Source organism: Schistocerca serialis, chromosome 1 (genome assembly GCF_023864345.2).
Source record: "Schistocerca serialis cubense isolate TAMUIC-IGC-003099 chromosome 1, iqSchSeri2.2, whole genome shotgun sequence".
Taxonomy (NCBI): domain Eukaryota; kingdom Metazoa; phylum Arthropoda; class Insecta; order Orthoptera; family Acrididae; genus Schistocerca; species Schistocerca serialis.
The window spans coordinates 792,657,153-792,671,973 of NC_064638.1; the positions used below are offsets into that span (position 1 = coordinate 792,657,153).

The 14,821-nt window shown below is 40.5% G+C and overlaps 1 protein-coding gene across 1 annotated transcript in view; it reads right to left on the reverse strand.

Annotated features, from left to right (window-relative positions):
- The window catches only part of LOC126483707 (probable 3',5'-cyclic phosphodiesterase pde-5), a 794,749-nt gene that overhangs the window by 66,937 nt on the left and 712,991 nt on the right, over positions 1-14,821 (reverse strand). The window contains exons 14-15 of the mRNA XM_050106800.1: positions 13,833-13,944; positions 6,145-6,225 (exon numbers count right to left, since the gene is read on the reverse strand). Coding sequence (XP_049962757.1) covers positions 6,145-6,225; positions 13,833-13,944 — 193 coding nt within the window. The remainder of the gene's footprint in view (positions 1-6,144; positions 6,226-13,832; positions 13,945-14,821) is intronic.

Sequence of the window (14,821 nt, forward strand, 5' to 3'; positions counted from 1 at the left end):
GGGTGCAGATGTGGTGCAAACTCCCTCCAGCGACCTATCAAGGCCTCACTGCTTCCATGCCACGACGCATCGCCGCTGTTATTTGTGCCACAGATGGATATATCGGCTATTAGGTACGTGGGCATAATGTTCTGGCTGATCAATGTATGTAAGTAGATTATAGATTTTGACATAGATACTTACAATACTTTTATGTTATGTATGGCTGGTATGAATCACTGTTAATCATGTTAATAGTTTTACTTTTCTTATGTATAACTAGGCCTGTTGTGGATTTCGCTTTAGTTAATTGAACTTGGTTGGTTACAACACCGTTTGTCTATTTGTAACAGATCTGAAGATGACAATGTCCGAAACAGGTAATTTCGAATTGTACAATTTATGTGATCAATACGGACATGTATAACTAAACGTTCAATGTTTCTCATAGCATTCTGAAACAATACGGGAACGATGGGCAGTTGTTGAATATACAGGCCACCCATGTGGTGAGCTGTAGGCAAACAAACGGATGGACGTGATCGGACAAAGTTCAAACGTCTTCTCACAAGGACAAATGGTTCAAATGGCTCTAAGCACTATGGGACTTAACATCTGAGGTCATCAGTCCCCTAGACTTAGAACTACTTAAACCTAACTAACCTATGGACATCACGCACATCCATGCCTGAGGTAGGATTCGAACCTGCGACCGTAGCAGCAGCGCGGTCCCGGACTGAAGCGCCTAGAACCGCTCGGTCACATCGGCCGGCTCACAAGGACACCGCTGGCTTAATTTTCTACACCTCAGTCGCGCCTTCCTTCTACATGCTAAATATCCCTAACATTCATTTCTACAACACTCCTACAGAATACCAACAGCTGTGAAGTTAAGAGAATTGTGTCCTTTAAGTGCTACTGTGTCTACAAGGAGCAGGACCATTGCCTCCAGTTTCTTGTGAATATGAAGTGAGGACACCATCTTAAATGTCGCCTTTTCCCTCTTTGGAATTTTTGCAGTCTGTTATTAATGCTGCACCTAATCCTTTTAAATAATTCTTCGTAGCAATTAGTTTGGCTGATTCGCTCAGTAGGGTCACGACTGGAACTGTCTAGTGATCCGGCAAAAACGGTGTGACGTTTAGTAATTTGATTTTCTGATTCTCCTCTGTTCTGATGACAGCTCCACGGTAGCTACACGTGTGTTGGTGAAAATCGACAAATGAGGTGCCATAAGTGGACCGGAGGTTGACTACTGTCGATTACTTTACCTAACAGCCACAAAAGTGTAGGCGTGGAGCTCACCTTGCAGGCTGCAAGTAGCGGCTAGTCGTAGCTGCTGAAGCACGCAGGAAATTCACTGAAATAGAGCACTGCAACGCCAGTCGGTCCCCAGCGTGGGAATTCAAATTCGTGAAACACAAAAATCTGTGTTGCTGCGTTTCCTGAGATTCTTACAATTTAACAACCTTGATAGTCATGTATAATATATGCAACGCAACGCAATGAACATTCCATTTTATTAAAATTTCCAGGTGGTTCATAAGTTTCAAACTGTGAAGTTCTTGAAGTGCTAAACTGAAAAAGACATATTTCTACTCAAGGTCATAAATTAAGTAATTTATAAGTATCATGAATGTGGTAATTTTTATGGTATCCCAGTAGCTAACAAAATTCATGAAACTTGAGTCACACTAATGATATGAGTCATTATTAATACTTAACGTTAGTATTAAATGATATTGAGTACTCTGTCTGCTTTTCCCTTTTCATTTCTTTTTGTAGAGTCGCTGAAATAGGAGCAAAATTTCAGTTAATTCTTATTTCATTAATTTTGTAACCAATATTACCAAAAAACACAGGTGTGGGTATAATTCAAATACTTCTAATTTCTCAACAGTGCTGATAACTCCTAGTGAATAATTCATTAAGCTATTAATTACATCATTTAGTTCTACTTAACTGTTATCTAAACCACTTATGTGGTCTGCCTCAAATAGAACATTGCAAAGCTTTGGTGACAGGTTCTAGGAACACTTTCGCACAATCCGAGCTAGGAATCGTTTTTTATCACGTTTTAATTTAGATCGCTTTCTTGTCTGTCTGCTCGGTAGCTCAGGACTGGATGACAGAGCAATAACAATTCACTTTCTTGTATGGTGTGTGGGTGAGGTTACTTTGTGTACCACTGCCATTTCCCCCTTGCCCTATCGCAGTTGCGAATGATTTGCAGGAAGAACGATTGTTGAGTGAACTCGAATATCTGCAGTCTTTAGTTTCACTGTCTTTTCGCGAGATATACATAGGAAGAAGCAATATATTGGTTCAATCAGGTGAAGAGAAACTGAAATAAATATGGAATGAATCACGCGTCTCTGCTGTAGTTTCACCAAAATGCTTGAAATGGGTTGAAAAATTTCACACACAAGAGACTAAAATAAAGAAAATAATTATTTAAATAAAAATGAATTTTCAATATACCACGTTTTAAATCGGACTAAAAATAATAAAATATTTTCTCCTAGGCCATACAGATTCCTAACCACGTAAGTTAGTCCTAAAAATTTGAGTTTGTAAATTTTTAATAGCTACAAAAATGCTTGTCAGATTTAAAACGAAAGATGTGGAGTACGCACAATACGAAATTTATAAATGAATTGTTCACTTCATTGCTATTATATATTGCATGCGCACCACGTGTTTGAATCTTACAAGAATTTTCATAACTATTAAAAATTCACAATCACAAATTTTGAGGACTATCTGAATGGGGTAGGAATCTGTATGGGGTTAAGAAATATTATTTCATACTTTTTAATCTGATTTAAAGACGAGGTATATTAAAAATTCAGTTTTGTTTAAATGATCTTCAGTTAAATTCGTGTGAGCTTTGAAATCATCCTAAGCATTAAAAAATCCGTCGTCATTCACGTAAATGTTGAACAGTTCATGTAAAAAATTGGGTTTGCATTTCACAAGCATGTCCGAGCTTTCTATTATCATAAAAGACTTCTTTTGTGTTATGTAAATCAATTCAGGTCGTTAAGGATCTATCATGTTTTACATTTTTTAGAAATTATTGGCATGTGTGTTTATTTTATCCTGCATTTTCTTTAACGCATTATTTCTTCTCGTAGCATAGTGTTATTGCAATCTTTGCGCGTGCCAACTCAACTCAAATACGAAACTTTTCACAATACAATTTTTAATTGAGTAGTTTTACTGGTTTTATCTTTTTTAAGCCTTCCTGTTAACATCTAGGGTCTAGATTCTGTACACCCTTCACACGAAGACAGAGGGATGTGCTGATAGTGGTGCGCCCAATGACAGCATTGACACAGGAGCAGCACTACGTCTTCAAATAAGATGAGTCACGGTTCTGCGTAGAGCATTACGATGGATCTGTCCGTGAAGCACTTCTATCCCAGCACATGGCATGATGGTGTGGTTTGCGATTGCGTACACAACACGATCACATCTGGTTCGCAAATACGATAATTTGGACAGCGGATTTGTATTTCTAACATGTTGCGGTTGAGGTCTCTTGATATCTCCCAGCAACACAATCTAAGATCCTAAGATTACATGTTGCTCATGATTTCCTGTACTGATTGGGTACAGAAGGTCTTCACCTGTTGGCCATCAGCACTTACTTCAGGCCAGTCAGACATCGAAAACATCTTATCATGAGTTTCTGAGAGGCAGATATGCCACTACTCACCAACCAGTACTACTGATGGACTCTGAAGGAGAGTTGAGGCAACATGGAATGATATACTCGTATCTGTCATTCATTATCTGTTCGACTCGATGACCAATTGGATTAGAGCCGTTTCTGCAGCCAGACGTTGCAGCTCCGTGTACTAAATTTCGCATCCTATATGTCTCAAATTACGTACTAATTTAATCATTATTTCTCCTATTCTTTATATGCGGAATACGAAAAATATCTTTATTTCAGTCTTCCTAGTGTTGCAGTTTTAATGCCCACTAGAGTGGAAACACAAAACAGACTCTTTGCGTGATTTTAAATTCACTAATTGTATCAGACAGGAGTAATACCTTATCCATAGCATAAAATATATTTTTTGCTGTTTAAGCTCACTTGCTTTTCTTAAGCAATTTGTATCACTGAAATGTATCCAATAATTCCCTAGCATTAACGGTAGTTGTTTTGTGGTTTCCAAAATAGTTCTGGCCTATCCACACCCACAGAGATATTTCTAGTAGTATCATACGACTAAAGATTTACCTTACAGTATCACTTCGAGGGCAATCATAGTGCTACTGATAACAGGTTATGTATTTACAAGCAGAGAAACTACCACACTCATTAGTCTGGTTTGAAGCACATTCTGTGAGCGGAATGGTACGTATGTAATATCTTTCCTTCAGACAAGATTTCCAGAATGCAGTAACACAGGAAAACAAATGCTTTAAGAACTTTATCACTGACTGAAACTGTAAAGAATCAGAAAACATGACATTTTCTGTTTGTAAAGCAATCCTCATCTATGGAAATGAATTAATGGAAGAAATCATTATGTACATTTAAATTTGCTACATACTTACAACTAAACTTACATGGAACTATGACAGGCGTTCAGTAAGTAATGCAACACTTTTTTTCTCGCCCACTTCCGGTTGGAAAAGATGCGAAATTTGTTTTGAGAAATCGTGGAATATTTCCGCTTCAGCCCCTACAATTTCTCTGTAACGAAGTTGTGTTCTAAGAAGAGAGCTGTCATGGAGTTTCTTTTGACGAAAACCAGAGCACACAGATATTCATTGGCACTTGCAGAATTTCTACGGGGACCATGCAGTGGACAAAACCACGACGAGGTGTCTGTCATCATTGCAATAAGGTTCGGCAAACTAATCCGACCCCCGCGTGCCGGCCGACCGCATATTGCTGTGGCTACTACAATGTTGGGACGTGTGGACACTCTCATTCAAGGTGATCGACGGATCACAATGAAACACCTCGCTGGTCAAATGTACGTCTCTGTTGGTAGTACTGACACACTCGCCCACCAGTTAGGGAGCTCAAAGGTATGTGTCCGCTAGGTTCCTCGCTACCTAGCAGAAGATCATAAAGAGCAACGAAGGCCCATCTGTACGGAATTGCTTGCACGTTACGGGGATGATCGTGCCAACGTTTTGTGGAACATCGTCACAGGCGGTGAAACACAGGTTCATCACTTCGAACTGGAGTGGCACTACACTACCTCTCATCCGAAAAAAAGTTCAAAGCCGTACCTTCGTCCGATAAAGTCATGCTGAAGGTGTTCTGGAAGTCTGAAGGGGCTATTCTGTTTGATATCCTCCCTCATGGTGCAACGATGAACTCTGCAGTGTATTGTACTACCGTCAGGCAATAGAAGAAACGACTTGAGCTGTTCGTCGCCACAAAAATGCAAAGTTTCTTCTTCTCTGTGGCGACGCAGACGTCACACAAGTTACGCACCACAGAGGAGCTTACAAAACTTCAATGGACTGCTCTTCCTTATCCACCATAAAGCCTATATCTCGCACCTCCAGATGTCCATCTGTTTGGCCCAATGAAGGTTGCACGCCACGAGAAGCAGTACGTGGATGATGGGGAGGTTATTGATGCAGCAAGACGTTGGCTTCGACGTCATCCAGTAGAATGCGGGGATACAGGCCGTCTCAGTAATGTGGCGTAACGTCGCCGTGTTGAATGGAGATAATCTTGAAAATTATGATTTTGTGGCGAAAAGAGCAGCGAATAATATCGTATATTGGAATCATAAATAAAACTAACATGCTCTCAGAAAAAAATGCCTTGCGTTACATACTGAACGCCCCTCGCATAAGAAAAGTTTCAGGAATTTTCCAGAACTTAAAAGAACTCAGTATGTTAGTATGGAGAGTCATGGTATACGTAATAATCTATGGGGGCAAAATTTCATTTATTATTTTCTGCAAGTTACCAAAGAGAATATATTTCTTTTTTAAGACAAAGCGGGTGCTCTAAGCATGTGTTATGCTCTCATAAAACATTGACTGTTATGGTGCTGGGTGTTTATTAGTGCAGGATATTTTGAGAGACTAGCAAAGCAACTAAATGTAACTAAATTAACATCCCATCTATAAAACGTCCCAATTGAAAATATTAATTTGAGATGTGTTTCTTATTGTCACCTGAATTTCTGCAAGGTCACATTTCTTGTCGCGATCCATGAGAGGGGCGGGCATTTGGCCCGCCAACTTCTCAGCATCGCCCTGAAAAATTTGTATACTGCACATGAGAGCAACGTAACTGGATATCGGGTGCTTAGGCAGCAATTGGCAGCTCGTGGTAGCTTCAGCTCTTTCACTCAGGTAAGCACTTCTGTCAGAGTATCATCTGAATGTCCAGATTTTGCGAGTCTTTCTTACTGACTGGTTTCACAAATCTCGAAAGTAGAAAAAGAAGGAAAGAAAAAATAGCTGACACGCTGACAAGAAATGTTACTGTTGTGATGTAGTAAGCTTCTGGAGAGCTACATAGAAAAAGAAGGAAAAAGTTTTTCATGGTGAACGGTAATTAGAACTTCAAACAATTATCTTAAGCTCCAGAATTCTCAAATAAAATGTCGATGAAAAGATTAATACCAAGTGTTCTCCATAAGAGTTCTAGTGCTCAAGAAAATTGCCTGAAATACGACTGGCTCATCCAATTACAGAAAGTAGCAGGTGCGCGTTGTCCAGTGTACCATCTGCCCGGCTACTAATTCTGAAGAGCAATAATGCCTTCACAAAATTTATAAGAAGATTGCTGTTGCAATCTGGGAAGTTTTTGTGGCTTGAAATGCATTTGAAATAAGGGGAAGCGAACGTTCAACGACAAATTAAAGGCGTGCACACTTCATTATTACCGATTTAACTGACTATAACATTTAACAGAAGCAAAACGAGATAGATTGAACGACACGACCAACGTATCCACAACTGCATTACTGTGGCAGACCTACTCAGCCATATACAAATCCTGAACTAAACTGAAACTAAACTCCGTCCGAACAGGTCTTGGAAGGCCTGACGATACTGACATACCGCCGTGTCACCCACAGCCTATAGGCTTTGCTGAATGTGGATATGGATGGCATGGGGTCAGCGCACCGCTCTCCCGGCCGTTGTCAGTTTTCGTGACCCGAGCCGCTACCTCGCAGACAAGTAGCTCCTCAATTTGCCTCGCTAGGGCTGAGTGCACACCGCTCGCCAACAGCGCTCGGCAGACCGGACGGTCACCCGTCCAAGTGTTAGCCAAGCCCGACAGGGCTTAACGTCGGTGATCTGACGGGGACCGGTGTTATCAGTGCGGTAAGGCAGTTAGCCCATATACAAATAAAACCAAATTTAATTGATTTATAAGGAACATTTGTGGGAGAAGTAGTACGAGGGTAATCCCAAAAGAAAGGTCTCCTATTTTTTTATAAGTACATAGACCTGTTTATTTCTACAATGGTTTACATCAGTTTACAGCTTGAACATTTAGCTATTTTTCGACATAATCACCATTTCTGAAGATGCATTTTTGTAAACGCTGTGGCAGTTTTTCTATGCCCATGTCATACCAGCTCGCCGCCATGCTGTTCAAAAAGCTATGAACCTCTTCTTTCACCTCTTCGTCCTAGTTGAATCGCTGGGACCCCAATTAACGCTGACAGGTACTGTGACACTGTGAAAAAACTCAAACGGGCAATTCAGAGCCGGAGAAGAGGACTGTTGAGCAAGTGCGTACACATTCTCCATGACAACGCTCGCCCACACATCGCTCGGCAAACCGTTGCTCTCCTGCAACAGTTTCAGTGGAATATAATCACCCACATGGCGCCCATTGACTATCTATCACCTGTTCTCTATGTTAAAAGAATATTTGGCCGGAAAGCGATCCAACTCCGACGACGAGGTGAAAGAACAGGTTCATAACTTTCTGAACAGCATGGCGGCGAGCTGCTATGACATGGACGTACGAAAACTGCCACAGCGTCTACAAAAATGCATCGACAGAAATGGTGATTATGCCGAAAAATAGCTAAATGTTCAAGCTGTAAACTGATGTAAATCATTGTAGAAGTAAACAGGTCAATGTACGTATAAAAAAATAGGAGACCTTATTTTTGGGATTACCCTGGTAATTTATTCCTATTGGTAAAAGGAAAAATATGTTTAAATAGAATTTTTCTTTCTAATCCAGATCAGTTTTCGATTGGTCGACGGTGTGAGATTTGTCTTAAAAACGAAAGCATACATTTTATTGGGGAAGTTAAAAGAGAATCTTTGGAAGAAAAGCGATGGAGTTCTCGTGAAACCCTGTCATGTCAATTTAGAGAAACTATATTCGAAGACAACCGTACAACCGTTGTACTTCTCGCGTAGGGATTATGACAATACGATAAAAAAGGATTAGGGCGCGTACACAGCAGAGAGTCATTTCTCCTTCGCTCAATATGCGAATGCAATAGGAAAGTAAAACAAAAAAATCTGTACACCATATCTTCCAGAATGTGCTGTGGTTGTCGAGTATATGTGTACAGATGTAGATTTTTCGTACTACCGCGTCATTCTTGCCTTCTTGCTGCAGTCTTCTTCCAGGAACGGACAGCACACTGTGCGCAGTAAGAAGGCCGAAACGTCACATAGGAAGACACTGCAAGAATCACCAGATAACTGCCGTACCCAAGAACCTTTAACACAATCTACAACTGCCACGAAAGTGCGTAGGCACTTATCCGCTACACGGATTCAGTCCGGAACAGGCCAGCGTCCCCGAGTCCCGGAAGCGGCGCGTTAACGTGCTCGGCTATCTGAGAGGGTATTTCAAGGATGCAGTTTGCTCACTGGAAGAAGGTCGGACCTAGAGCATTGACCTAAATGGGGCCTACATGGAACAAAGGGCAAATTTTCTTTACGTCAAACACAATGTGTCTCAGTCAGCTCGAGGCATTTTCACCACCTTATTGCACAGCTAAAAGTCACTACAGGTGTGGAGTAACGAGACATAAGATGGAAGATGTGGACTGCAGGGGTGAAGCGCGCCGCGTGTAGCCGGGCAGACGGCAGCTGGAGAGCGCTCAGCTGCCACACACACACACACACACACACACACACACACACACGCACACACACACTCAGAAACAGAGAGGAGAGCCTGGCCTCCCACCTGTGAGGCGGCTTGCTGGTCCGGCTGCCGGCGGTCCATCATCGGGATCGGCGTCCTTCCGGCTGCTCTTTCTGCGTCACCCTACAAGCAACATCCATTTCCAAGCCTCTTCACCACTTCACTTAGCGCAGTCTTCTCCATAACAGTTTCTCTCGTCTACTGCCATTAGCTGATGCGGCTGCGCATGCAGGTAATGTACTAGAGGCGTCTCAATGCAAACAGTGACATTTATTTCTCCATAAGCTATCATATCGTGAAAACTTGTGTTTTGAAAGTACCCCGAAAGACTATTTCCAAAACAGTACAAAACTTAAAAAAATCTATGTCCTGTTGCGTCAAGGCAAATCAGTAGAGACGTTGATGTCAGGATTTTTATCGAGACTCCTCAGGTTTATCATACTACGAAGACTGTGCAGAAAGTAAGGTCCGATCGGTCGAGAAATGGAAACCACTGTCAATAACATAAACATTTTATTTGCAGTAGTCAGCTACACCTCCAAGCTACTTCTCTACATAGTTGCCGTAGCAGAGGGTAGACGCATGTGCTTTCCGCCAACTCCCTGCGCTGGTCTACAGCTCGTTGTCTCCGTGCCAAAATGTTATCTTCATAGCCAGCTCTTCGTTTCAGCAGAGATTGAACTCGGGGGAGGGGGGGGGGGAGCAATTAGGGCTGTATTATAGGTGATCAAACACTTCCCATCGAAACGCTGCAGGAGCATATTCATTGCCCCTGAAGAGTGCGGCTGAGAATTTTCATGACGAAGGAAATGCATGACAGTAATGTTATGTGGGCTGCATGACATCAGGCGAAATCTCTCACCAGGTCCTCATACTTAGCGGAAGACACTATGTCCTAGAATGTTTTACATGGTCACTGCGTTCAGAACTGCAAAGAGCTACGTGACGCGATGGACGGGCGTACTAGAGACACTGACCAACACATCTGTATAAAGCTTCATTGGAGTTTTACTGTAGTTTCCATTTCCCGTCCGATAGAAACTTACTTTCCGAACAGCCCTTGTATATATTTCCTCGTTATACACGCGAGATTCAGAAACAATAAACAAAGGAGTAAGCTCGCCGGACAAGAAAATGAAGGCGTGCTATGGGATGAGGAGAGCTGGCAAATTCTGCTCAGCAGTTCAGAACATCCAAGGAGCAGGAACAACGCGGAACGTGTCTTATATTAACCATGTGGCATTCTCTCGAGGCGGACGAGACGGGAGTGGCAGCATTCACTGCACTGGTGGATTTCGCTGATGCACTGATACGCATTATTCTACGGGTTCAACCGCGTTGGCAGACAAATCGGCGAACAAGGTATTCACTTCACAAACGCAGCCGAAGGACTATTACCGTGGACTAGGTCATTAGTATGTTTTAGCGGGACAAAAATGATTCAGGATGACGATACTCGTCCTCTCTTGGCCCGAGGAATATCCAAAGGGAACTACTCCTCTGCTCCTCTGCTTACTCACTTTTGTATGTAAAGTTATCCGGCTTTAGTCCGCAAATATACATCAATAGAGAACCATGACACTTAAAAAGTGTTATCAGATCAGATGAATCGTTTTCCTGCGCCTATGTAAATAAGGCTTCTTCGCAAGTTTCAAATATTTGAAAATAGGACTTACAGTTGACAGATGGTTTTGAGTAGCTTCGTAGACTTGAATGATATTCACATTTTGACGTTACCTCATCAGACCGGTAGCACTACCACCACTCTCCTTCAACTAAAATTGGGGCTGCTTGGGCATAATTACAAAGTACCATCGAGCAGCAGGGAGCAGTGCTTATAGTACGTGGCTCTCATTTCGACGTATCGAAAATCAAATCCTCGTTCGGCCATCTAAGTTTAAGTTTTCCGTGGTTTACCAAAATGTAAGAGGTGAATGCCAAGACGCGTAATTTGAAAAGCACACGTCCGATATTCCTTGTAACCTCAATTAGTATTCCTTCTTTAATAACATCTTAGTCCGTGGGTGGTTGAACTGTAAGTTTCCTTTGTTCCGTTGTTCTATTTTTAAAAAATGCCGCGGTTTGACTCTCGTTTAAAATCCTCGGGAACCTCTTGCAAAAACAAAAAACTTCAGATACAGCATCGACGCTATCTGTCGGAACTGACGAAGTTTTTGAAGTTTTTGTATCCGGAACCACGCTCAGGCCACGCTAGAATGAATCTCAGCTGTTGTTATCACTGGTGGTAGACGTTTTTAGGGCACAGTTGACTACATTTTCTTGTCCGGAGAACGTATCCAAGCAGTTAACATTCATCAATTGTAGTAATTTAAATTAACTGATATAAAACTGTGAACACAAAGATAAACAAATATAATAGCTCAAAGTGCAAAGCGTTATAAGCAATACAATATTAAAACATTAACACTAGTACCCTGTTCATTTTTCCTTTGTTTATCAGCTTTTGTGACTTATTTTTATGGATTAACTAAAGCTCTGATAAATGAAAGAGTTTATCTGATAGCATCCGTTATTAAATTATCTGGTTGAGCGGGTTGAGTGAATGTCCAGCAGCTCAGTTCACTCATTCGCGCATTTCTGCACTGTCAACTATTTTCATTATCTTCTCAAGAAGATGTCTCTTATTCTTATAAGAGCCTGAACATCTGCGTAGTCGGATCTTATTCAATAAGTCACAATTTCCGCTTCAGATATTTTTATTCACCTCTCACACCTAAATTTTTTTGGTATTCTCAAAATTTACGTTTTAATGTCGTTTAATGTGTGGCTAACTTCTTGCTCTTCTTGAGACACGAAATCTTTACTTACTGCAGTAGAACCAGCTCTGTGCAGAGAATAAATGAGAGTTCCAAGAAACGTGGCACACTATGTGGAAACTCTACGGTTCACTTCTGAGGTAAACGGAAATTCACTGTAGGAGTTTATCAGAATACCATAATGGAATAAGAAAGGAAATATTTATGGCCAGAGACATCGCCATACGTACAGGAAAGTCAGGGGCAGGCAAATAATAATTCGTGTAGTATCGCTGAGTAGCCAGAAGAATGCACAGCCGAGAGGTGAACGGATTTGGTGAGAAGACATCTTTATAGCTCGCCTAGAAATGAAATGAAAGCGCATTGCAAAGAAACTTAGTTAGAAAGAACTGCAGTTTCATATAAAGGAAATGAAGAAGACGAGTCTGTACTCAACAGTGATACAGTAATATATAAAAGTAATTTCAGTAAAGTGGAAAGTAAAAACGTGTTACCATACTAAACCTCTGTGAAGATGATAATTGAGGAAGAGGGACAGACAAATGAAGGGAGTGTAGCACATGTAAGTACGACTGAGAAGACCAGTCATTCAAGGAAAAGAATACGCTGGATGTTAACTATAGGAGAAATGCAACACTGCGTTCATAGCAGGACAAAAATTGAGTAATTCTGATTCAATGCCTGACAAGAAACTGAATAATTTGGACTAAGACAAGTTAGCAGGGCTATGAAATATCCCTGGAGTAACTAAAAACAGTTTTAGATAAACAGTGTTACGCATTTGAACATGCTGCCAACATTCATGAAAGAGAAGAGTTGTCATGAAAGAGAAAAGTATTGTCGCCATAGTACCAAAGAAACGACGAGTGGATAACCGCGAGAACTGTCGAATAATCAGTTTGGCTTTTACTGTTTGTAAAGTGTTTAGCAGAACAATATGATGAAAAACAGAAAGAAAATTTGCGGAAATACCCGAGATCAAAATTAGGGCGTGTGGAATAGAGGGATACTAAGTGTCCTATTGTTAGTAAATAAAATTGCAGTGGCGAATAGGGAAAAGACATGTAGAACTACACTAGTATAAGCGAGAAGCTCAAAGAAACTAAATACCTCTGCATTACTACCAAATTTAACTGTGATTACCAAACAAAGATGTGGTATTAGATACGTGACACGATGGGATAGGTTTTTGGAGAAGTAACGGGAGAAGAATGGACACGATAGTGACTAAAAATAATTGATATCTTCTTCATGAAATATTACGGTAAAATTCAGTGAAACAATGAAGACGAATCGCTCAATTACAGAGAATTGTCATTCAGTGTCTTAAAAGGCATGTTTACTTTCAGCGTTCAAAAATGAAGACTGGTTCTCTGGCACAGAAAGACTTTGTTAGACTGGTAAAGACTATATTTTACTTAGTCTGTAGCTTCTTTGTGCACAACAAGGAATATACGTGACATTCATTTCAGCTAAAATGACCGAGGCTTTATAGTAATTTTAGTGCAGTTAACTGGACCACTTGAGTACACTATCCACGAGTCCTATGGTAATACCGCTATCGTTGAGCACTTAAATACGACCTATGCAGCAGACGGCTATGAACGTAGAAACAACTCAATAAGCTTGAACATATCTGTTGGATTTGTAATACAATTCTATTGGTACTTGTGCTTTGTGCTGAAGTGCGATGGACCATAGTAAGTGAAAATAATCATTTGGAAACGCAAAGGAAATAAAAATTCACACGTCAGCTTTATTTTTCATACACGCTATTCAAAACCTTTTCTGACGCTAAACTACACTAGTTCGTAGTCAAAATTCTGCGCACTTTTTGTATTTGCCCCCTTTCGTACTGAGACATAACAGTTTCTTCTGTCAAACATAAATTCGCATTACATGCATGAAGCGGAAAAGCAATTACGAATATAGCTATCTGCGAACGATACCTGCTCATAAAACTCCTCGAAAATGACTTTAACAGTCTCCACTTGTAGATCCCACGGCTTCGCACTAGCTGAGAGGTCGCTAGCCGTCATAGCAATGGCCTGCAGTAGTAACCTGTTGAGAAGAAATGAGCTATGACTTGTCCGTACGTGACATAATTACATGAAGTAATTACTTGCAACAGTGCTAAAATGAAATACCTGTACACAACAGTTGCATAAAATAGTAACAACATCATAGTGTCAACATTTCTCAAAACAATTAAAAAATGGTATTGTGCTCTACGTTGTAGTTTCTACTTGCAACAATGCTTTGTATTATGATTCATAATTTCGAAGTTACCATTCAACTATATTTTTATTAACACTAAAAATTTTACGTTTAATAAATTACTTTTTTACGAATGTAATAAACAGCAGTGCAATTTATTAAAAATATGTTTCGGTAAACATTAATTTATGGTTCTATATATCGAGTTACATCAAAAAGAAATGGGCGACGAGGAATACCTTAAGGCTCCTTATGAATCCTATTTATTTAGTAATATCCTGTTGCATCTTGTCCACTTGCGAAAAAACAATTTTCCAGATTGGTACCTTCATTCTCTACTTTTATAAGTCCGTCCCGTCTTGGGAAAAATTTTTTATGTCGCATGTCACAGCTACATCGTTGTCAGATGTCTCAAAAGTATCTTACCTCTTTCTACAGGCTCAGTAACTAAGTGTTTAAGTAACATGCAAGTGCAACCAATCACAGTGTCTTGTAGTATGTTACGTCATTACAAATTTTTCAAATTATTCTCACAATAAAATGCTATGGCTAGTCCGATGTCACTCTCATTCCGATAAAATATCAGAGTATAAACTCATAAATTAACAGATGCTTCAATTGCTGTTTGGTAAAAAGAGTTTAAAACCCTTGCATGAAAGCAGAAACTGTGAGTGTTCGTAAGTATTCATTGGACCTGTTATCGATTTCGGCTTGCAAGAAT